A 21,243-nucleotide genomic window follows, 5' to 3' on the forward strand; every position below is an offset into this window, starting at 1 on the left:
CACGATGAGAGCTTCAAATAAAATCCAAGTGAATTTGTTTTATTTTCTGTAGAGGCTTTTTTTAAATGTGTTATTGAAGTCTCACACGTGTTTTACACGTGTGTGCTGTTTAAAACTTGACCCTGAATACCATCAAAATAACACAAAAATATTGCAAACATTAGTGGACAATATAAAGCTTTATAATCTCTGTCACAAGAAATCAACGTCAGGATATAGAGGAAAGGGTGGCGTCCAATGTTGCGAGCAATTTACAGGACTGAAAATAGTTCACTTCAAGAGACCCTGGAAAGCTGGGCGTTGACACTGAGCTGAGGAATATCACTGACAGCATGAAACATGAATGAAAATGAGTTGTAAATGGATGAGATACGAGTGAGACGGCAGAATCTCCATCACCATTAGCCTGTTAAAGGAAACTATTTTGCAGAATAGTGTATGTAATATTGTCCTGAAAAATGTTTGTCGACTCTCGATGTATCACAAACATTTACTCACTTGTGCTGTTTGAAGATATAAAGAAACCGACGAATCGTGGGTCCGGACCTCGACAGCATGTGCTGCGAAGTAGCACGCGGGACAGACGCACTGATCGGTGATTGGTCCGCGTCCTCCCAGCTGCTGCCGGCTGCCCAATCGCAAGGCAGTCCGCGACACCAGTGACGAACCTCGCTGCTGTACGCTCTTCACGTTCCGCACATGGATCGAGTCGACATGTCCACGCCACACCCTGTTGACAGAGCGAAGGAGCGGCTTGTGTAACAGCTGTATGACCCGGTAGAAGCAGCAGCAGCAGCAGCATCGAGCCTCTTGACATGTCCAGCGCGCCGAGGAGGCGGCGCATGCGGCGGCCTCCCTGTGCCGAGGGGCTCGCTGAAGAAACACCCGGGCACAAGTTGTACCCACAGAGCTGTTGACTTCCTCGACTGCGTCAGTGACTGTTTAAGGAATGAGAAACGAGGCTTCGCTTCTCGTCATGGGGTTGTTTTTGCACGCCGTGGGTTCGACTCCCACTGCGACCACCGCGGACACGGTAAGAATGTTATCAACAAAGCTAACGAGTTTCCCGGCTAACTTAGCAGCAAACTCCGCGGCCGCGTATCTAGGAGGTATATTTGTGACTGAAATGCATTTGGGTCGCTTTAAAATGTCCATGTTTTGTTTGGCATTCGCTTTCAAAGTCGAGGTCCAGGGAGTAGAGACCTGACGGAGCTTGTTGTTGAAGCTACGTGACCTAGCTCCCGGGAAGTGGTTCCGTAGGCCCCTCGCGCTGCTCTGCTAAGCTCTTTCATGCACTTCTCACACAGTCATCCGACCGTGGTCCGTCACGTAAACACAACGTCTACATAAATAAACTAACCGAATATAACGGCTAGAATATTGACAGTTGTGAAAAAAAAGATTGTTTGCTTGAACATAGAATCCTCTAGTAGTGAAAAGAAATGGTTGGATTTCAGTGTATACACCGTGACTTGACTAGAAGAAATCATACAGATGCCTCTTCTCTCCCACTGACCGTTACTAAAGTACATAAATGAACTTTTCTCCCCAACAGGAGGCAATGCATGAAATAGTTTATTTATGCACAGAATTAATTGTAGTTTGTATTTTTCCCACTGTTGGTTTTATATTATTATTATTATTAAACCTCCATTTATGTGGACCAAGTTAAAATTTATTGAACTTATCCTTATTCCAGTTCATTTTGGGCAAATGAAATTCTATTCTAAACATCAACATAGTGATGTAGTGATTATTGCAGCCTTGCTGGGTTCTAATCCTGTCTGATCGGTTGTTGTGTTCTTTATGTACCATGGTACCCCATCACTAGGGGAGTCACTTTCACTTTGCAAAACATCCTCAAGTTTTTTTCCCCACCATCTTGTTTTAAACTTTTCCCACTGTACTGGCCACTTAAATTACAATTGGGGTGGACTTATTTACTCCATGGCCACACACCTGTTATGATTTGTCATGAGGTTACTCTTTGTGAGGATCAAACCCATGTCCTCTCTGTGTGACGTAACGAAAAGTGATGAGACTTGTTCACCCTTGTATCACAGTGGCCATATACCTGAACATCCTGCAAACATTAACTTATTAATATTATATTAGTCAAAGATTGTCTTGCCACTGCAGTGGGAAGTAAACTAATCATAAGAACACAAACTCTCCTGTCTAAAAACATACTGATACTTTAATACAATATGTATACATGCTATCTTTTTTTTAAGTCCACCTTCAAGTGAATAAAAATTTCTAAATTCGTCCTTTTAAAATCTGTGGAAACAAGATATTTTTGCCGCCTTAAAAAAACCCAAACTACAAAAGCGAACACATAATAAAAAATATAAATTCATATGAGTCTTTTGTTTGACCCTATGCAAACTATTTAAGGTGAAATTATTGATTTATTTGGAACGTTGGATTCTAAGATTGTTGCTTTCGGTGGCTGTTTTTGACTACAACAACAATAGCGTGCAGACCGCCTGTGAAACAACTCACTTTTCTGCACAATTTCCTTTCCCAGACTCACAGTGTGTAAATGCATTAATTACACTTTTATTTCTGTACTGCAGAGTTTATGTTTTCATTCTGCATGTTTGGGTTCTGCTTTCAGGATTGTTGCCATCTGTACTTAGGTGAAGCCCGGGCAAGAGCTTGGGTGGAGGTTTCATTGTGAGAGTTGCAATGCTGTTGCATTTGAGTGGGTGAAACACTTATCTGTGATGGGTCTTTTCTTCACTTTATTACTTGAACAATCAACAAGAACATCATCTAATCTTCATAGCCTCCCTCTGTGGACTAAAGCTGTGTCCATCTGAATGAACCTATGAATCTGATGACTGCTCATGGATGTTAAGCCACAGCTTCCGGGTTTGTGTTTTTGTTCTTAACTGTTGAAAGCTTGGTCAGCCATTTCTTATCAGAGTTGCATCATAAATCTGCAACACTTTGTTTTGTCACATGTCGTCTTCTGTACCACAGAGAGACTCGGTGGACTCAGAAACGTGCTTCTTCGACTTAACATTGTCCGAAAGTGCAGTCAGTCCTGGTGAAAGACGCTAAGTATGCAATGATTCTGGGTACTGCTGAAAAGGTTGAGTCAAATGAAATGAGATGAGGTTGAGATATGATGATATACACACATCAAGAGTGACTCCTGTGACCTTGGTCACTGTGAAGGAGCACCTTTGTTATTACCTTTAGAAGGATTAAAGAAAAGGGTCAACAAGGTTGTGGAAATCTCATGCGACCTCTCGATCATCATCATGAATCCACTCTGATCGTAAATGAAGAACCACTTACTTTCACACACAGTGCCCCATAGTCATCAGCACCTTCTGATGAGGTCGACTCTTTTCAACAGCTTCTCATTTTTTCTCCTGGTCTTTTTCTGCATGAGCGGTGGATTCTTGGGCGGAAACCCGACTGCCAGTAATGTATATTGGTTTTGCATGAGAGAGTGGAATTTCTCTGCTGCTGCCTCTCTGAATGGTGGATGGAGTTAATCCGGTCGTGGGCAGGTTATTTGCAAAGTCACTTCTGGCAACTTTCCTGGCTAGAATAAGTGTTTGGGGGATTTTATTAGCCAAATTTCTCCACAGAGCAAGTTGCTTCATAGCGCTGGCATTATTCCAGCATACTTTTGTGTTCGTGAAAATGGTAGTGTAAAAGTTGGTGTGTATTGTGTTGCGAAAGCATGCTTGTCTTAGGTCAGCAGCTGAATTCGTAATTTAGTAGGAAACAAAACGGAACATCTCATGTCAGACTTGGATGTCAGCTGCAGGATGTTTAACCCACTTTAAAAGATAAGCGTGGAGGAATTTGATAGTGTTTGCAGCTTGTTATATTTGGATTTGTTCATTCAGCTGTGGCTGACAGTCACACAATGTCTCCATCGATGAAATTACATTCAAATCTGAAATGTCAGGCAGTGACTGACAGACAAGGCAAAGGAGAAATCTCTGTGAACATTGATGTTTGTTGATGATGTAGTGATTTGTAGTGAGAGTAAGGAACATGTGGAGGTAATACTGGAGAGACCGAGAGAGGAGTGATGTCAGAGTTGGAGTGATAGTGACAGGGAGGCTTTTTTAGACAATAAGGGTCTCCGCCAGGCTGTCTTGAAACTCCGCGATCAGTCTCTTCATATGTCCAACCAAACGCACAATCATGAGTTCCATGAGCAACAGACTCCCTATTCTTGAGGGATTTTTCTGTTAAAAACGCGCAGATAACCACCACATTCATGTCCCCCACCATGATGTCTTATACGTTTTCTGCTTGCTTCGATGCTTCCACCTCATTTTAATACATTTGATCACGTGATGTCACTTTATTCTGAGGGCATGGCGGCTTTCTTTTGTCGCGGAAACCCTCGGTAGTGAGACCTGACATGCCATTGGGAGTGAGGAGATCACAGGTGCAGCTCATGTGGAGAAGTTTGGACGCAAAGGAGGACGGACATGTGCTGAGGAGAGTCAGTGGGCATAATGAACAAGGAATTTTGTATGTGGATGACACCTGGCAAAAGGAGAAGAGGAAGACAACCAGTGAAGTGAGGAGAGTTGTCACCATGGAAGATGATAAATATAGGTGGAGGAGGAGGACTACAACCATGATGGGAAATGCTGAAAAGTTAATGTGAACAATAAATCCTTTTTGTATCTATATTGGGATAAGAACATTCAAGATATAGATATATTAACAATATCCAGGGCTCACACTCAGATTTTTTTTCCTGCCGTAAGGGGTGTCCATCCCTTACCATCCTCCATTACAGTCTACCTCCAAAGGCAGGGTCCTCCTGAAGAGTCCTACTCAAGTGGTGTTAAGGGAGGGCTGGGCGAGTGACACTTCACGACATGTTGACATTAACAGCTGGAAAAAAAATCCGTGTTGGGGGCGCCCTACGCTGCTAAAATGCTGGGGAGTACCCTGCTATCTATTACCTTGCTTGTAAAGCTACATCAGTGGCAAACGTTATCCCTTCAATGTGTAGGTATAACCTGCTTGCCGTGGACTGACAGCTCCAGCCATCCAATGGCAAACAACTATAACAGCCCACTGCATGGATGAGTTCAGAAACATGCCCAACAGAGCAGCCAGTCAAAAACACAGGTTTTACATTTGAGGCAAACCTTCCTATCGAACCCAAATCAAAGGAGAAGTTAGGTCAAATGTAAACAACTCCTTCTTGCTGGATCCACGTCACAGATGCTGGCACGATAATATTGTGAATTCATGTTGTTTGTTTCAAGTCTTATTTTTAACACCAGTACAGGCAATGCAAAATATTTGTTTTTAATACATTGTTTGCACTTAAATCATCTTAACCTGGCTTTTACGGTCTGGTTTGAAACCAATGCTGACTTTAAATCTTGACAAAAGAGCTGTTGAGGTTCAATTCCCTGCCGTGCAGTTCCATTGCCCCCCTATCTGAGTTACACTTGATGTCAGAATTGTGTTGTTTTGCTTTGTTACGTGCCTCTTACACACCTTGTTCTTCCTGCCTGGAGCTCGCCGGCTGGAATTTTCCGTAAAGCAATCCATGTTCACAGTTTGGGTCATGGTGGGTGCTGGTGGGAGGGTCCAGTAGGCAAAGAGGGAGTGAGAACATTTGAGAGCGCTTTGACTCTTTGCTGTCTGAAGTTATTACACATGGAGTGGAGGTACTAATCTCGGATTGTGTGGAGCCCGGATCATCATGCCTTTCATTCTCGGACCTTCTCTGGTAATTTACTGAGAGAAATCTGACAAATCCATGCGTGCAGTTCTGCTGGCTAATCTCATCTGCGGGGAAGTAATTGACATCATCCTAGCCAGACGATTACAGCTCTCTTATCTTGATCATTACGTGCTGTCCCGACACAGCTCAACCTAATAATAGAATAACATGCAGAACACATGCTGGTAGAAGGGCTCAACATGCCTGTGTCAGGGCAATTGTTGAGGACAAGAGTTGATTCTTTTCCACCACGTTTGCAGCTGACAGTTGGAGATGGATTAGATATTGTGCAAAAAGTGCCCAGTTGTTCTGATCTGGCAGACATTTGCGTCTGATATGATCCTCGCAGACTGATGAAATTCAAGCAGCTTACAAGCATGGCTGGTTAGCACTTGTTTACTCCACATTCATTACTAAATATAAGTGCCTGCAACTGGGTGCTTGAGATTGGGTTATTATTTTTAAAGTTCAAGAGCACGTGAATATGTCCAGACCTGATTATGTCGTGCCGTGTGTGTGAAAATCCTGTCAGAGCAGCACATTTTTGGGTAAACATGTCAGCGTTGTGTAACAAGAGTCTTAAATCAGAGGTCATTTTTTTGAGATTTTAAAAGTTATTGAAGCCAAAACTGCCTTGTCAACGATGAGCCATAACTTTATTATCCTCTGGTAAGTTGATCGCTAAATCTTTGGGATGTCTGGTGGCTGCAATATGTCATTTGTGGTTGACCAAGAATAAGTGGCAAACCAGCGGCAGGCGGATGAGAGCCTTAAAGAAGCAGATGCTGGTTGTGGTCCGAACTTACAAGTGGCAGATAATGTTCCTGGTGTAGAGTTTTCTTGGCAGATTTGTTGTTGTAGCATCACTTCAGAGTCTGAACTGGACCAAGGAGCTGGTGCTGTGGCAATTCGGGCCCATCTAACCTCCATTTGAAACGTCTGGACAAACACCAATTGGTGACCAGTTTGAGTCAACCACGCTGTGAGACCTCAGAGGTCAGACCTCATGCTGGTAGCTGTCCACTTTTCTTCTTTTAATCGCTACTGGCTGATGCATTTTTGGTGGTGGAATGATGAAAAGCTTGTTTATTTTTGGTCGGTGATGTACTGATGTTTTCACTGCTGGAGGACCATGAGTATCTTGAAATTCTTCTTCAAAATGTAGCAAACATCTGCGTGCATCACGTGTCTAAACCCCAATTTGGGCCTGGGTTAACATTTTGCTTGGCAGTTGAAATACCAGTTGGAAGTCTCGACTATGGCTCTGTTTTATTCAAAGGGGCCACAGTGTCCGGTGCACAGGCCTCAATAAGAACATCTGTAAAGTGTCCAAAAGTCAAGGAACTCCTTGACTTGCTTCAAATTACTCATGACTGATAATGCATTGTGCTAAAGTGCCCTTACCACAACATTCAGATATTCTTGGACAAGTTGTCTCTGTCTATCATCTGTGGTTCTCTGTTTACACATCGCAATCTCCTCGTTTCTAATGAAATGACCTGAAAAAGCCGTACTGTTAAACAGCAGAAAATCCACTTCAAGTTTCGGTGATGAAAAGGTGTTTGAGTGTAACAGCGTTCAAATGTTTGTCTTGCAGAATCTGAAACAGTGCGAAGGAGTCAACAACCAGAGTTACATCTGTGAGTCTGGACACTGCTGCGGGGAGTCTCAGTGCTGCAGCTACTACTATGAACTGTGGTGTAAGTTCTGCCTCCTCCTTCCTGCTTTTGTTGGAACCACCAGCCTCACGACAGAGAGCACACATCCGCTATTGGCTTCATTTAACTCAGTCAATTGTGTTATTGAAATAACACAAACGGTGCAAGTGTGTAGCCTCTGCTATTTAAGATTTGAGCGAACCTGCACGGTGAGATGATCGCTAATCATTTCATCTGCATGTGTGTACAGAGAAGACCTGCCACTCACCTCCAAATGACTCCGGTTGCACGACAAGGAAACACACCTGTTTTGCTTCTCTTGTTATTGTTGCTATTTACTTATGTTTACTGTGACTACCCTTGCTTCCTTTAATGGATATGTTTTTGTTTTTAATTCATCGCTGTCTTGTTATCAGAATCACACCCCACTTAGAGGTTGCTTTGACTTGTAAAGCCATTCATAATGAACTCCACTTCTGACCCGCATACAGAGACGACCCAGTTGGAGAATTCAGTGCGAAGCCAAACAATGTGACCCAGAAAGCTCAGTTTACTTAAGTTGATTGCCTAGTAGTCTCCATTTTCTAACCACAGAATCGCAGCGCTATCATCTCCCACCTCTGACAGGCCAGCGGTGTGTGTGTGTGGGATTTTACTGTGATATCAGGCTGCTTGCATTTGAGTGTGCCGTGCTGAAATGTGTCTCACTTATAAGTAATGCTGGGACCAAAATGTGCCTTTCAATATCCCATATGACTTGGTATTTGTCATATAAAAGTTCATAGTTGTTTACAGCAGAACCAGTAGAATGTTTATTTAACAATATAAATGTCATAAAGAAAGTAGTAACTTTTCCAGGCAGGTATTTCAATAAACTCAACGTCATTTCAAATTTGTGCAAATAACTTTTTGTGGTGTGCTCTATTATATTCACCAAAATTGAAAATACAGTTATAGAATCAGGATTAAAATAAAATACACATTGTGAGTAAACCTTGCTGTAGGAGTTGTACACTAGTTCCAAGTTGAACATGATGAATGAAATGATATGATTGATGCCTCTTGCTCATGCTGTGACCCTCTTGCATTTGTGTGACCAGAGGCAGCACAGATTCCAACTCACTCATATCTCCCTTCTCCATCATACAGCCGCGACTGGCATGGTGTCTAGAGATCAACAGATGTGTTGTTTTATTAGCCCATACCAATGCAGATTATTAGTACTCAAGTAGGCTGATGAGCGACATTTGGAGTCGTGAAGAAGTGAAGATATTGGTTCCAAAATTGTAATTATTGCTTGTAGCTTGTTGGGGAAAAAAAAGTTAGATTTTACTGTGAAGAGTCCAAGGCTCAGCAGCATCTCGTACTGTATAAAGTAAAAGTAAACTTAAAATGGCTCCATGAAAATGTAAAATGTAAAACTTAGCATAAAACTTTTAGCATAGCTGAAATGACTTATCTTCGTAACAAGTTTTTTTTAAAAAGTGCTGGAATTTTTTAGACTCAGACTTGTTGGAAGTGTTATACTCTCTGTCCATATGTAAACACTAAGGACAGACAGGTGTCCTGACTGAGGTAATGATGCTAATGGCTAACGTGACGTTTCTCTTCAAAGCTTTATTTACAAGCTCTGTTTTTCCTCTCCCTCACTCTAGGGTTTTGGCTGGTGTGGGCGATCATCTTCATTCTGAGTTGCTGCTGCGTGTGTCATCATCGCCGAACCAAACACCGCCTGCAGCAACAACAACGTCAGCATGAGATCAACCTCATTGCTTACCGCGAAGCTCACAACTACCCATCCCTGCCCTTCTATTTCAGTAAGACTTCCAAGTCGTCATTCAAAAGCTCATGCTTGTATCCTTGATCATCAAAGCCATCATCAAAATGAATGGATCAAACGTTAGATTTCTGAATGCAAATTAAGTGGCAGGATAAGAACCCCTGACTTAGATGCCATGATGCGGTTCATTTGACACAACCATAGCCTTGAAATCCAAATAAACCAAGCAGCCAGTGCATATCTGGCTTTTAATTCTCTCTTTTCTCACTAGGATTTTTGCCAAACTACCTCCTGCCTGACTATGAAGAAGTTGTCAACAGACCACCCACTCCTCCCCCTCCATACAGTGCCTTACACAGTGGCCCGACCACTGTGGTCACAGGTCCACTTGCTCCCGAGCAGTCGGAGCGACCCTGTACGGTCATCCAACCCACCGCAATGCCGCCAAGTGCTGATGTCTGTTTGTACGGCAGACACAGTCCAGTAGATTCACAGCCACCACCTGGGGACTTCATATCTGCCAACAAGCCCCTGCATGCAACACAAGACGCCGCTGTGATCCTCAGCTCAGAGGGACTGAATAGTGAAGGGCTCGCCAACCGCCAGAAAGAGTGTGATGGTCCAGAAGACCCTGGCAAGGATGCTCTTCTTGGGAACCTGTCAGATGGAAGTGCTGACGACAAAGAGCGGCAGCACAGCGGAAGGATGCGGCGATTTACCGGGGACTCTGGGATCGAGGTGTGTGTTTGCGGCTCGCAAGGAAGCAGCGGGTGTAGCAGCGCCACCAGCAGTGGCCAGGAAGGGAAGCCGTCGCGGGAGGCGGACACCCTGCTGGGACGGGAGGATGAGAAGGGAGACTTCTGCGACAGTTGCGGTCACCGTTCGTCCTACTGTGTGGAAGAGGAGCCCCGAACAGGCTGCCCGGAGAGGCGGGCTGCACATGGACCCTCCCAAGCATCTCACCGGAGCAGCACTCCAGTCTGCCTCCTCCTCCATACTATCAGCGAGCAGGAGGCGCCACAACACGGCACCAGCACTGAGCCACAGGGTTGAAGCACCCTCTGTGGAAAAGCTACTCCACACAGAGCAGGGAAACCCAAGAGTTTTAAATTACAATCCTTTGTGTAGACGTCAAATGTGAACTTTATGTCAGCAAAGGGGAGAGAAATCAGGCTTTCTCTCTGAAACTGTTGCCTTAATCTGTGTATTCTAGGTGATATGTGGACAGCAGGAGCGCTTCATCAGCCTTAGTAAAGCTCTGACACACTGCGAGGCAGCGCAGAATTCCCGACGTCTCATGCCACGCATCTTCAAGATCAACCATTTGATCGCTGTGATGGCGGGAGGGGAAGTTTACCTTGGATTATCTCAACCGTTGTGTGTTCAGTGGAGAAAGGACACCAAGTTCTGAACATTTTGGAGCATGAACAGTGCGAGGGTGTGAGTGAGTGGCTGTGTTTATCAACACTCTTGGTCCCTGCTAAAGCAAGTCAGTCCATGAGTGCACAATGTTTAACTTTAAAATTAAGAAAACCAAGTTTTTTGTTACGGTTTCTTATGCAGCACTTCACTTTTGTCTTAATGTATTCTCATGCCCAGCAGAAAACCTGAGGCAGGTGAAACGCACTACCGAGCCTGAAGCTATAGAGAGATTAAAATCATTCTGGACAACCTCAGACCTCACCATGGGAGATGATCTTCATCATCATCGACAGCCATTGTCAGTATGAAACATGCTGCCTTTACACTCTTTGTAAGATTTTCATGTTAGAAGCCAAAGGTTGTTTAACAAGCTCTTTTAAGTTTCATTGTTACTAACACTGACTGACCCTGTAGCAAAAACCTGGCATGCAAACCTTTTGGAGCATGAAGACTGGTTCCAAAAGACGAGACAAAATGCTCAAAGGTTAATGTTTCATCAAGTTGAGCTACAGTAGCGTGTCTTTTGGACCGAAGGACAACTCTTGCACAACACAATGAACCACTACATACCAAAAAAGCTGCAGAGGGAGATGCAATATTAGGCAGGTGGTCATCATGTTAAGCCTAAGTAGCCACTCGCACCTTAATCGTAACTTAGTCAAAAGTCATTGTTGCTTAACTTGTGAAAGTTAAAGTCAAAAGCACTGATATTTGATTCGATGAAGTCGATGCTTATCATGAAGGGCATGACAACATTAGCTTCAGGGTACAGTTTGCCAAAGCACAAATGTGACACTAGTCAACAGTGACTCGTCCCTGAATATTCTTTAATATTTCTTCAAGCCCACAAATCGACTTGTAAAATGTAATCTTGCAACAAGCCTGAAGATTGACAAGTGCTTTATATGTGTGTGTGTGTGTGTGTGCTGCTACTTTCTGAGGGAGATGATTAGATTGGTACATTCATATCAAACAAACCACTTTATATTTTCATAGCGTGTCTTAAAGCCAAATAGTTGCCTATATCATTTCAGGAAATCAGTAGCTTTACCAGGTTTTCTCTGATTGTGGGTATTGTTTTGGTCATCGTAAAGAAATGATGTCCAGTGATGGTCTTATTCTTGATTTATATGAAGGTACATTTGACTTACTAACTCTGTATATCGGATGTTAACCAGATCAGGGGCATTCTGCCAAAGATTCTTTTACTTACATGCGTTTGTGGTGTTTTTTTTTTTTTTTTTTTCCGAACTGGGAATGTTATAACTGTAATATCAAACTACCAAAATAGCTGAACATCAATAAAGAAATTCAATTTCATTTGTGTGATGGTGATGTTTGTGTGTCTATCAGTAAATAAATTGAAGATTACGCTCCTGTTTCATAAGACTGACAGTACGAGAGATCTAATTTAATGATGGAAATAACAGATTTATTGCGTATAAACTTATTTCATAGGGGACTTTTTTCAGTGCAACAATTCTACTTTCTTAGCCAAATATTCCATCATTCAAGTGTAGGAAGGGCGTGGCTTTATGTCATTTCATCAGTTCCGTCAGGAACATGTAGACAGCAATTCGAAGGAAAAAAATCTCAAGACTGTAAATTCTCTCTAAATGAGAAGTAATGGAACGTGAATTGCTCTATTGATGCTCGTGCCGTCGCTAACAATGGACGCTAAATGCCAGTACCTACCGTTCTGATGTATGTAATGCACTGTGTAAGCAGCAGAGGGCGCTGTAAGCGGACACCACTGTCAGTCAGTCGTGTTGTGACCAGAACCGCTGCACAGTCACTTCCTCAGTCCAGCCCGGAGGACTTTGCTTCTCTCTAGAACCATGTCTGCTGCACGCAGGTAGGAAATGCTCTTACATGTTCCTTAAATAACGCTTAATTTTGTGTATAAACCATGTTCGACGCGTGTCGGTTCGCTGACACATCGATACCGTAACTTGTAAACTAATGTAAATTCAACCCTAATAAAGTATTTCGTTGATCTCACTCAATATCAGAACCGAACAGGTTGTTGTCGCTGTCTAAGCAAGCTAACTGTTAGCTAACTGTAGCTTAGCATTTGCTTCATAATTTGATTAACAACGTTTTTTCCCCGCTTAAGATTCGAGGATACTGCGATCCATGTGGACGTCAAGGCAAGTAAACACGGTGTTTTCATCCTTGGCGACCTATACTTACTTCCACTTGTCATCTCGCTGACCAATGTGCAGGACTATTATGGGAAGAAGCTGCAGAAGCAGACAGACTTGAAGAGCAACGCGTGTTTGGCTCCATCTCAGCCCACTCCCACCCACGTCCTGAAGGCCCTGAAGAAGGTGCATGCTGACGTCACAGACAGGTGCGGAGGTGACTTCCTATCTCTTCTTAGTTACAAGTTAACCCCAGTGTTGGACAGCAGTCATAGGTCAGCGGAGATTCTCCTGCTTGATGGAGACACGTGAAGAGATAAATAGTTACATGTAACACAGTCCATTCCCCTATCTCAGGTACTATGGCTGCGGCCTGGTGGTCCCCGAGTGTTTGGAGGGCTGCAGCATTCTGGACCTTGGCAGTGGAAGTGGAAGGGACTGCTACATGCTGAGTCAGCTCGTGGGCCAGTCCGGTCACGTGACTGGCATCGATATGACTGAAGAGCAGGTATTATTGCACTGACTAGTCCGGGTGTTTTGAAATTCGGGACCAAGTCTTTCCTTCCTAGTTTTCCTTATACTTCTTATAGAGCTATTTGAAAAGTACAGTGTAACTAGGGCTGCAATTCACTATTATTTTGATAGTCGACTAGTCACTGACTAACTCCTCCATTAGTCGTGTCGTCATCAAATAAACCGACTTGAAGGGTCCAAATGAATCCAGTTTATTTAAAGTATTCAGTGCCTCACAGGCACACATGCAAGTAAAAAACAGACCTGTCCTTCTTGCTCTTCAACAGGTACCAAAGATAAAGGTTTTGTAAAAACCCAGTTTAACATAAGAATAATAACATTGTTGTAACTTAATTCCACTTGTTGAGGATACTGGACTACACACTTTTACCATACAAGTAGGGGACTAAAGCAAACTGACACCATAACATAGACATTTTGATTTATTTTTGAGTTATTGGCGTGAGATCTTGTTTGTTGGTGATAACATGATCACAGCTTGCATCACTCTGACAAATCTTTTAAGCCTTGTAAGTCATCTTCTTACCCAGATCCGTCAGATACTTTTCTTCATAAATCTTAAGATCCTAACAAACATATATGTATCGTGTCTTGTTTCTTAATGCTCTGTTGCCTTAAGAAAAACTGATTTCTGTTGCAGCTGGCCGTGGCCCGGGCACATATTGACCACCACATGAAGGAGTTTGGATTCAAGAACCCCAACGTCTCCTTTGTCCAGGGCTACATCGAGGCCCTGTCTGAGGCTGGACTGCAAAAGAACTCCTTTGATATCATCATGTAAGATCTTGATCTCAGATTTTTTATGCCTGTCGAGTCGACATTCTTTAAGTGTACTGTGTTTCTGGTGCCGCTCAGCTCCAACTGTGTGGTGAATCTCTCTCCTGACAAAAAGCGAGTCTTGGCTGAAGCCTACAATGTCCTCAAGGTACCTATGAAGTGCGCTTCATCACGTCTGGTGCAAACAGTAACGCTCAGTGTTTGTTTAGGATGGAGGGGAGTTCTATTTCAGTGACGTCTACAGCAGCGACAGGCTGACTGAGGTCATCAAGCAGCACAAAGTCCTCTGGGGTGCGTTAGGATAATATCCTGTGGCAATAAAAGTCCAGACAGTAAACGCAAACGACAAAAGTCGCTTAGCAGGCGGGTCATGTCTCCAGGTGAGTGTCTTGGTGGCGCCCTGTGGTGGCAGGATCTGGTGCGGCTCGCAGAGGAAGTGGGCTTCGCTCCCCCCAGGATGGTCACCGCCAGCGTCATCACGGTTGACAACAAGGAGCTGCAAGACGTTCTTGGTGAAACACACTTAAATATGTGGTGACACTGATCAAAGGGCGCGTAGGTCTTAAATATTTTGAGTGTTCTGAAGTGGATGAAAAAGTGTTGGCAGAAAATATGGCTGTAAGATTTTAATGTAATGTCAAACTACAAGCAGAAGAGGAATCATGTACTTCCACGGTGGAGGTCCTTGCAGCAACAGTTTGAAAATGATGTCAGTGTAGCTATTAAAAATATGACATGTAATGCATTCACCATGTATTTTGAAGTGAAAGAAAATATGTTGTAATTGATTAAGTCAAGACCTCGTCATCAAAAAAGTGTTAAAAGCACAGATATATTTGAGTTATTCCGTACACTAGTTCATTTAATTATTTCCCAAGTGAAGAACATCTTAAACGACAGGAAAATACATGAAGCCATTACCTGTGTTTATGCTGCCCTCATGAGGTCTGCGCGGAACTACAAAAGCAATTGATGGTAAAAAGATAGTCAACTAGGCCCTTTCTGTCTTGTATCATGTTTCTTTTCCACATTCATGCAACTAAGAAATTCACCATTTCTAATTGTTATGATATATTGACAATAGTTAAAAAGTATATAAAATGCAGTAATGTATAATCATATAACATGTTAACCATATTAGCATTTTCCTGTTTTATCCATATTTTATATTATTAAGCTAAAAATCAGGTTAAATAAAAGACTAATTTTCCTCTCTCCCGTCTTTGATGGCCCCTTGCAGCCGACATAGCTGATAGCTCCTGAAGAAGAAATGTGTTAATACTGTCCAGTTTTTATTTTAAAGTAGAGCTTGCTCACTAAATTAAGAAAAAAAAACAATAGACATTTTAAATAGTACTTGGCCACACTGAGCGTGCTTAAACCAGTGCTTTACTATTCTGGGTGTGAGATTTCTGTCGATTTGTCCTGTGTCCTGTGTTGGACAGCACAACCAAAAGTCCTGTGCAGTTTATATAGGCATATTTGTGTGATTTCATTTGTAGCGTTGAGGAGACTTAAAATTACCTGTGGTTGAACTAGAAGTTGCTGCGTCAACTTACTTGAACTACTTTTGGGTTGTATAGGAATCAAAAAGACCTACTGTGACAACATGAGGACGACTTAGTTTGTTGTGGTTCTCCCAACTACGATGGCTACTGTGGAAGCAGCAGACGCGTCATGCTGTCTGTCCTTCTGTTTCAGGTGACTACAAGTTTGTGTCCGTTACTTACCGTCTTTTCAAGACCCCAAAAGGAAGTCCTGAGCCACGGCAGGTCATGTACAACGGCAACATCACCGGGGTGGAGGGCGCGTTCCATTTTGACTCCCAGTACACCTTCAAGGTCTGAAGCAAGATCAGCACATGGGCATCCCCTGCAGTTCTTCTACAGTGGGGTTTATGTTTCAGATGAATGAAGTCGTGGAGGTGGACGGTGAGGTGGCTTCCATCCTGAGCCATTCCAGATTCGCTGGGGAGTTCACTTTCCAGCCACAGGGAGGGACCAGCGGTCCGTGCGTGGTCAGACCCCAGGTCAGTGTCAAGATTGGTTTGTGCACGAGAGGTCAGCGTGTTTGTGGTATCTGAGGCGACACACCCAGAGAGGCCCACTGTTTCTCTGATCACACACACATATGCACACATCCGCGAGCGGAGAGGTCAAGCAGCTGTCTCAGAGTCATAACCAGACTGTGGACCCACGCTGGGGAACCTTGAACAGGAAGGAATGTTCTCTGCTGTCAGAGGAATGCCACCTTATCAACTTGCAATGAAGAGTTTTACATCTCCTCTGAGATCTTGTTCTCACTTCCCCATCCTTGAATCACAAATCACGCCTCCTTCACTGACAAGACTGCTGAATATATTCATCTTAAGAATGCTGATAAAATTTGAGGTAGAAAGCAGAGCTATCTACCTGATGGTTCAACCTTTGGACTGCGGCGCTGACTGACAGCAGATACATCAGAAGGAGATACCCCTGTAATCTGCGTAGCTGGACGTGATAATGAAAATATTAAGCCTTTGGTTCAGTATTTTTATGGCACTGCTACTGTCGAACAAAGGAGATAACACAGAAAAACCTGGGGTTGTAAAGTAGTTAAAGAGCTCCAGAATGTCTCTGATTCAGCTAATTGTCGTTTTTGACTTTTTTTTTTTTTACAATGGTTTTAAAGAAATAAAACCATTACTTTTATTACAGCCCGCCGTTGTGGATCCCTTCCAATTGGTCCTGCAGCGGGGCGAGAAAGGTTCAGCCGCTGGGGGGTGCTGCAGCGCCAAGTCTGCGACCTGCTGCAAGTAACAGGACAGAACTCTCAGAAAACATGAGTCATGCTACCTAAGTTGTGCTTGGTTTCTGACAAATCAGTCACAACAAAAACAATAAATACATAAATCTCTCTGTTCTTTTGCTGTAATCTGTGTAAGGTTGCTTCTCAAATTACCTAAAAATGAAATGTTTGATGACTAGATGGAGTCTTCAAAAGATGCTTTACAAAATTCAGCTTTTGTTTTATTCAGCAATGCTGTGTAAAAAAAAGTTACTTCTTGATCAATTATTTTGTAGATGTATTTCTACTTTTAAATAAACTCATTTAAAGTTGTCATTTGTCAAACTTTAACCAGTGTTTGTCCAAGTTAGTCCACAGTGGCTCTTTAGTGAAACAAATGAGAGAATATTATACAATGATACAACAGCACCTTCATTTGATATGAGCCCCTTCCTGCATAAGTATCTAGCCACTATAGAGTCTGAGAGATGAGATGAGATAGAGACTGAGATGTCCATGTATTGTGGTTCAGTGGGCATAAAGTTTACGCCAACAGTCCTTTGAACCAACCATCTTGCAATAGATGTTTCATCATTCACGATCGAAATGAAAAATGAAATCATTTCAAGGTTGACAAATACTCATATAGGCATAGCTGGACTAGCTTTGACATCATTTTGGGATTGTAAAGGAGGAAATCTACATATCATGATCACTAAGCTTGGTGTCATGAAATAAGACCGCAAACAGCATTTCCAGAGGTTAACTAGTAGAAAAGGTCAGCATGGTGGTTAGATTCATCCAGCCTTAGTTTTACCACTCCTTTGAAGCTATTCGATCTATTATTTGAATTATGTGACATTGCCCGTGCCTTTATTTGTCTTTTGTATCTTTCTGAGTGACTGTGTCTTTGGTTGTTTTGTTTACCTACATGACTTATATTTGTTATCGAAGAATCATTCACGCGAGTGAGGCACTGCAGTGTGTCTCGTCCAAGTGGAGGTGAGTTCGGTGCTCAAATGATTCTATAACATCCTTTTTCTGAGCCAAACAACGTTTAACAAGTTTGACATCATGTCGCTAACAGTAACAAATATATATCTATATATATTTTTGTTTTCCTAATGTCTTAGATGAGATGGCAAGACAAATGTGACTCAGGGAAGCTATGAATATATGTTAAAATGCTCAACAATAAACAATGCATCGTGACACCAATAGTACAAATAGTTCACTATTTTGTAAAAACATTTAAAAACATTTTGATGCAACTGAAAAAAATAGACTGTGAACAGAAGAACACAAGAGGAGAACCACTAATGTTGCCCAGAGGAAGCCAAATTAACTGTTGTGTTGCTACATTACTGTTATTCTTCATCAGTTAATGTGTTGAGGAATGTGGACCGCATTTGTGACCAATCTTCTAGTTGTCAGTAATTCGTCAAAAACACGTTCCAGTCATCATAAAAAAAATCATAAAAAATTAAAAAAGTTTATCCTCGCCTTAAAATGATATTTGCCATTATAACTTGTTGCATTTGATGGGGGAAAATTATTGTTTTTTTTACGATTTTTAATTATATTAAAAACACAGTTTAATGCTTTGTTAAATGTTACTTAAGCAATGGGTGTCCAGCTGTTATCGCCTGCAGTTTGATATACGTTTCCAAAAGTCACGAGTAAAGTCCTGTCTCTCTTAACATGAGGTGCACTTGTTTTGGATTGTGATAGGCTAAGGAGCTTGAGCGATCCCCGCCCTCCGAGCACTGGAGACTTGTAATTGGCCAGCGCCCTCGTCAGTCTCCCGAACATCAGAGAAGGCACGAGTTGGCCCTTAAGCCTGCGCTCGCGAGTCATCAGTGTCGGACACGTAGTGGGGGAGAGAGAGCAGGTCCCGATGCACAAGTCGCGGCAACCGTCGGCGGAGATGAAGCCGGACTCCGACTGGCTCTGATTCTTACAAGCGCTTCTCTCACAGGAGGTCGGTTGCCAGCGGTTATCAATATGGCAGAGCCCTTATCCCGAGCACCCACCGCTGCAAAAATGGCGTCACTGGACCGGGTCCGAGCTCTGGCGATGCTTTTCTTAACTGTCACTTGCTGCTGCGTGGCCCCGGCAAGTGGCAAGGAGAGCTCCGAGGAGACCGTCATCATTGGACTGCGACTGGAGGACACGGACGACGTGTCCTACATGGATAGGGGCTACCTGCGGGTGAGCGAGCGCTCTCGGGTTAAATTAAGGGTGTACGGGCAGAACATCAACAACGAGACGTGGTCCAAGATCGCCTTCACCGAGCACGAGCGGAGTCGGGCGCTGGGGAGCCTTGACAGCTCCTCGGGGGACAACCAGAGCCAGGAGGAGTCGCCTGGCTTGCATCCCTGTGGTATTCGGACTTCGGATATTATCATATTCCCCAACATCAGCTTGAACCGAAAGACGTCTGGAATAGTGGAAATCGAGGTCAAGCCCCTGCGGAAGACGGAGCGGAGCAAAGCGTATTACCTCTGCATCGCCACCTCTGCACCGGCTGCGGCCGGGCTGCACGACCCCTGGACGGAGAACACCTGGATCTACCACGACGGGGAGGACACCCAGGTGATCGTGGTGGAGGAGAAGAAGTTTCTGCTGCCTTTCTGGCTGCAGGTCATATTCATTTCCATGCTGCTGTGCTTGTCAGGCATGTTCAGTGGTTTGAACCTGGGGCTGATGGCTCTGGACCCCATGGAGCTTCAGATAGTCCAGAACTGCGGCACCGAGAGGGAGAAAAACTATGCCAAGAAGATTGAACCCGTCAGGAGTCAAGGGAATTACTTACTTTGTTCGCTCTTACTGGGAAATGTTTTGGTGAATACCACGCTGACCATCCTGCTGGATGACATTGCAGGTTCTGGCCTGATCGCTGTGGTCATGTCCACCATTGGAATAGTGATTTTTGGGGAAATTGTTCCTCAGGCCATCTGCTCCAGACATGGCCTGGCTGTAGGTGCCAACACTATATTCCTGACAAAGTTCTTCATGCTGCTCACCTTCCCGGCCTCCTACCCGGTGAGCAAGCTGCTGGACTACCTGCTGGGCCAAGAGATCGGAACCGTCTATAACAGGGAAAAGCTGCTGGAGATGCTGCGGGTCACGGATCCTTACAACGACCTGGTGAAGGAAGAGCTGAATATCATCCAGGGAGCGCTGGAGCTCAGGACTAAGACAGTGGAGGACGTGATGACCCCCCTGAGGGATTGCTTCATGATACCCGGGGATGCCACGTTGGACTTCAACACCATGTCAGAGATCATGAAGAGCGGCTACACCCGCATCCCAGTCTTCCAGGGGGAGAGGTCCAACATCGTCGACCTGCTTTTTGTCAAGGACCTGGCTTTTGTGGACCCGGACGATTGTACGCCACTCAAAACCATCACTAAGTTTTACAGCCACCCTCTTCACTTTGTCTTCAATGACACCAAGCTGGATGCCATGCTGGAGGAGTTTAAGAAAGGTGAGTACATCTCAGAGAAGCGCTTGAAAGAGGAAGTCATTGTCATTTAGCTATGTCTATTCTGAGTTTGCACACAACTCCCTCTTAACTGTTTTGATCAGTAGTTAAGTAGTATCAGTAGTTTTGTAAATATCTCAGATCTACAGTACATAGCACCTTAATGTAGACCTAAATGGGAATTTCATACTTTTTAATATGTATTTTTTGCTTGTAAAACTGTCAGTTAAATATCATAAAGTACCTACCTTATTCATAGAGTAGTGTATGGATCTTGTAATACTATAAATAGCATTTCCTGAATTGTAAAATGTCATCAACTAGAGTAAAACTGTTAATATTTAATTTCATATTTGATAGGAATAAATGCTATTTGTACCCCAAGCAAAGTGGATGAAAGTGAGCTATATTAATAGCTCAAATGAATAGAAACAATTCTAAATAATCAGAAAGGGAAGTGAAAAGCTAGAGCTGTATGAATGATGTCATATTTATACAAACTTTTATTGATGAAGATCATCACAACTACAGTTGAGAAGCAGAGTAAAAATATATCACCGCTTGTTTGTCCTGATTTTTTTTTTCTTGTTTAAATGTGTCAGATCATCAAAGAGATTAAAATCGAATTCAAAGGTCACACCACTATAATCTTTAAGATCTTTTTTGCTATCAATGGGGAAATTATAGTCAAAACCTTCATGGCTCTGAGCGAAAAAAAGGGTTTTCCCCATGTTAAAACTGTAGTGTATCACACTTCTGTGATACCCTCACAACCCCACCTGGTCCCGATTCACTGTCACCACTGTTCTCAATTGAGAAATCACTGAATTAAGACCAACCTGACAGAATGAAGTTGATCAGAAGAGCCTTAAAAGCTTGACATAACGCAGAGATCCGAAGAAATTCAGGAGCAAATGACAAAGAAAGTTGATAAGATCTAGCAG

At 43.2% G+C, this 21,243-nt stretch overlaps 3 protein-coding genes across 4 annotated transcripts in view; all 3 read left to right on the plus strand.

Annotated features, from left to right (window-relative positions):
• Positions 1 to 704: 704 nt before the first annotated feature.
• On the plus strand, positions 705 to 11,904 carry LOC128754041 (WW domain binding protein 1-like). Its single transcript, XM_053856356.1, has 4 exons — positions 705 to 1,033; positions 7,329 to 7,431; positions 9,045 to 9,206; positions 9,441 to 11,904. The coding sequence occupies exons 1-4, from the start codon at positions 950 to 952 to the stop codon at positions 10,220 to 10,222; spliced, it is 1,131 nt and encodes a 376-aa protein (XP_053712331.1). The 5' UTR covers positions 705 to 949; the 3' UTR covers positions 10,223 to 11,904.
• A 436-nt stretch (positions 11,905 to 12,340) lies between these two features.
• LOC128754291 (arsenite methyltransferase-like) lies at positions 12,341 to 17,112 on the plus strand. Its single transcript, XM_053856800.1, has 11 exons — positions 12,341 to 12,446; positions 12,708 to 12,741; positions 12,817 to 12,944; positions 13,093 to 13,243; positions 13,910 to 14,046; positions 14,125 to 14,194; positions 14,256 to 14,337; positions 14,427 to 14,558; positions 15,748 to 15,887; positions 15,953 to 16,075; positions 16,743 to 17,112. The coding sequence occupies exons 1-11, from the start codon at positions 12,430 to 12,432 to the stop codon at positions 16,842 to 16,844; spliced, it is 1,116 nt and encodes a 371-aa protein (XP_053712775.1). The 5' UTR covers positions 12,341 to 12,429; the 3' UTR covers positions 16,845 to 17,112.
• Positions 17,113 to 18,667: 1,555 nt separating this feature from the next.
• Positions 18,668 to 21,243, plus strand: part of LOC128754876 (metal transporter CNNM2-like) — a 38,794-nt gene continuing 36,218 nt past the window's right edge. For both annotated transcript variants that reach the window (XM_053857828.1, XM_053857827.1), the window contains exon 1: positions 18,668 to 20,302. In XM_053857828.1, coding sequence (XP_053713803.1) covers positions 18,817 to 20,302 — 1,486 coding nt within the window. In that variant the 5' untranslated portion in view covers positions 18,668 to 18,816. The remainder of the gene's footprint in view (positions 20,303 to 21,243) is intronic.

The sequence above is a fragment of the Synchiropus splendidus genome, chromosome 2, assembly GCF_027744825.2.
Source record: "Synchiropus splendidus isolate RoL2022-P1 chromosome 2, RoL_Sspl_1.0, whole genome shotgun sequence".
NCBI lineage: Eukaryota > Metazoa > Chordata > Actinopteri > Syngnathiformes > Callionymidae > Synchiropus > Synchiropus splendidus.

Bases quoted from the DNA above. Each gene is read 5' to 3' on its own strand.
- LOC128754291 (XM_053856800.1), top strand. The intron at 13,244-13,909 runs GTATTATTGCAC...TTTCTGTTGCAG, and splicing joins TCGATATGACTGAAGAGCAG to CTGGCCGTGGCCCGGGCACA. The intron at 16,076-16,742 runs GTCAGTGTCAAG...CTTTTATTACAG, and splicing joins CGTGCGTGGTCAGACCCCAG to CCCGCCGTTGTGGATCCCTT.
- LOC128754041 (XM_053856356.1), top strand. From the start codon at position 950: ATGAGAAACGAGGCTTCGCTTCTCGTCATGGGGTTGTTTTTGCACGCC. The intron at 1,034-7,328 runs GTAAGAATGTTA...TTTGTCTTGCAG, and splicing joins CTGCGACCACCGCGGACACG to AATCTGAAACAGTGCGAAGG. The intron at 7,432-9,044 runs GTAAGTTCTGCC...CCCTCACTCTAG, and splicing joins CTACTACTATGAACTGTGGT to GGTTTTGGCTGGTGTGGGCG.